The 2,275-nt window shown below is 35.8% G+C and overlaps 1 protein-coding gene across 1 annotated transcript in view; it reads left to right on the forward strand.

Annotated features, from left to right (window-relative positions):
- nts (neurotensin) overlaps nucleotides 1–2,070 on the forward strand; it is a 6,327-nt gene extending 4,257 nt beyond the window's left edge. Inside the window, exon 4 of the mRNA XM_014011275.1 lies at nucleotides 1,623–2,070. Within this exon, the coding sequence (XP_013866729.1) occupies nucleotides 1,623–1,766 (144 nt within the window). The 3' untranslated portion in view covers nucleotides 1,767–2,070. The remainder of the gene's footprint in view (nucleotides 1–1,622) is intronic.
- The last annotated feature ends 205 nt before the right edge of the window (nucleotides 2,071–2,275 follow it).

Genomic DNA, 2,275 nt, shown 5'->3' on the forward strand with positions numbered 1-2,275 from the left:
ACACACACACACACACACACACACACACACACACACACATACGAAAATGCTTTTATTTATATTTTTTTAACATTAAAATGTGTTTAACTGCAGCTCATAACTTTTTTATAAACAACAAAGATGTCTTCAGGGGCTTATCGTTGGCTGAGTGTTAAAAAAAGTGAGTCTGTCCTCAGTTTTCTTCTCAGTCTGAAGTCAAAATCCAATTTTTATTCTCAATTTAAAGGGGTGTTCTTTCTTTAGACCAAAGCTGATTCAAATAATAGCCTATTCCCTAAAAGCTTAAAAATCTCTTTAGATTAAGTTAAAACCCATCATACATTTATGACTGAACTAAATATTCTGGTTCTGTGTTGGTGACCCCAATGAAAACTCCATAAATTAATGTAAATGTAAAATATTTGTGGCATCAAACTGAACCAAAGTGTTTTTGTGATATGATTCATTACCATCCAGACCCATACTCTTAGCTTGGATGTAGAACTTTCAAACACTTTAATGTTTCTTGTGTTTATCTCATAATTACCACTCATACGTAGAGAGAGGCCAAATCCAATGAAAGCCTGTCTTACTATAAAAACATCCTTTAAACACGTGGACCACACTGACATAAATCTAGTTTAGTTTAAATTGTTTATTCGTTTAATTTAAAACCAAAAATTGTGTACACATTAAAAAACAAAAGATATACACAATATATATATATACAACTAAAAAATATACAAATCAAACTGAAATGAAAGGAGGCAGAAAGAAGAAAAAATCTTATAATTTCTGCCCCTTTTTTCTAATTAATTTAAAGCAATAATAATTAAAAAGAAAAAAACAAACAACAAAATAAAAACTTCAATTCATTCTCAAACAACAACTTAGATATACATTATAGAGTTTCATATTTCTTTAACTTTTTTTTGCCACTTCAGTTCATCGGTCCTTCAAGTTTTTTCTAGGTTTCACAAACATCTCAAGTCCTTTCAGATTATAAGAACTTTCTCACTTAACAAAACATAACTGGATGTTTAAAGGCTACATTTTTATGAGTCGTATACATAAGCTGCAAAATATTATAATCAACCAACTCATAAAATTTTTATTTATTTTAATTTACAAAATAATACATTCGAAGGGTGACTGTAATGTTTTCTGGTGATGATTCTTACTGCTCTTTTCTGTAAAATAAAAATAGGATTTGTTTTACATGCTTTACCCCAGACTTCAACATAGTAAATCAAGTGAGGAACAATTATTGTATTATATAATATATACAGAGCTTTATCATTGAATAACTCATTTACTTTATACAGTACTCCAATAGAAAGAATGAAAGAAAGAAATGTCAAGTGTACCCTTTGCTGTGGAAAACACTTTTCATTACTGCGCCCTCTACACATCCTCCATCATCTTCCTTTCAGACAGGTTTTTCTTTTTTTGTCCTTAAATCTCAGCTCAATGCTTGCAGATTAGTAGCTCTTACGCCACACATGGCCTGTGCAGAGTGCCCGCTCGTCTTTAATCCCTGCTGCCCGATCTCCTGCCTCGCAGCGGCAAAACGCGTTTGCCGTTTCCTCCCACGTCGTGTGAGGCTCACCCCGGGCGCCATGTCTTCTCTCTGCTCCTTGCAGCTACTCCGAGACTCTGCGGAATACTCAGAGGAGAGCAGCGACGCTCCGCTGAAACGAAAATCCCCTTACATCCTGAAGAGGCAAACCGGGCACAACACCAAGTCGCGGAGGCCGTACATCTTGAAACGAAGCGTGGTTTACTGACAGCCATCCCAGAGACAAGAGGACGCTTTAGGGGACCAGATCACATGCTCTCTGTGACGACATTTTTTTTTCTTTTTGTCTTCTCGTGGCTGCAGTGTTTATTTCTGTTTCTGCTGTGGTTTTGATCCTGTCAGACCCTCTGATTGTATGTGGAGCGCCGAGGCCTGTCGTTATCCTGCTGCTGAGAATAAAATCCTGAGCGTCATTCAGGCTGGGGTTCTCTGTCAAACTCCATGTATTCCTTCTCTTCGAGAGAACCTTTGTTCTGTTTCAGGGTGTGATTAAAAAAATTCCTGATACGAAAGCTGATGTGATGTGACACTTTGTTCATTAATGCAATCACTGCTGCCATGAACATGAGATCAGTCACGTAACTGTATCTAAGGTTTAATTGACTGACAATGAAGCATGTACAATAAAATATATATTTTTATTGTGGCTCACATAGAACAGGTTGGCACAAATATATGAATACAAAAAAAATCAACATAAAGCAATAAATTTCTAAC

Source organism: Austrofundulus limnaeus, unplaced genomic scaffold (genome assembly GCF_001266775.1).
Source record: "Austrofundulus limnaeus strain Quisiro unplaced genomic scaffold, Austrofundulus_limnaeus-1.0 Scaffold79, whole genome shotgun sequence".
NCBI lineage: Eukaryota > Metazoa > Chordata > Actinopteri > Cyprinodontiformes > Rivulidae > Austrofundulus > Austrofundulus limnaeus.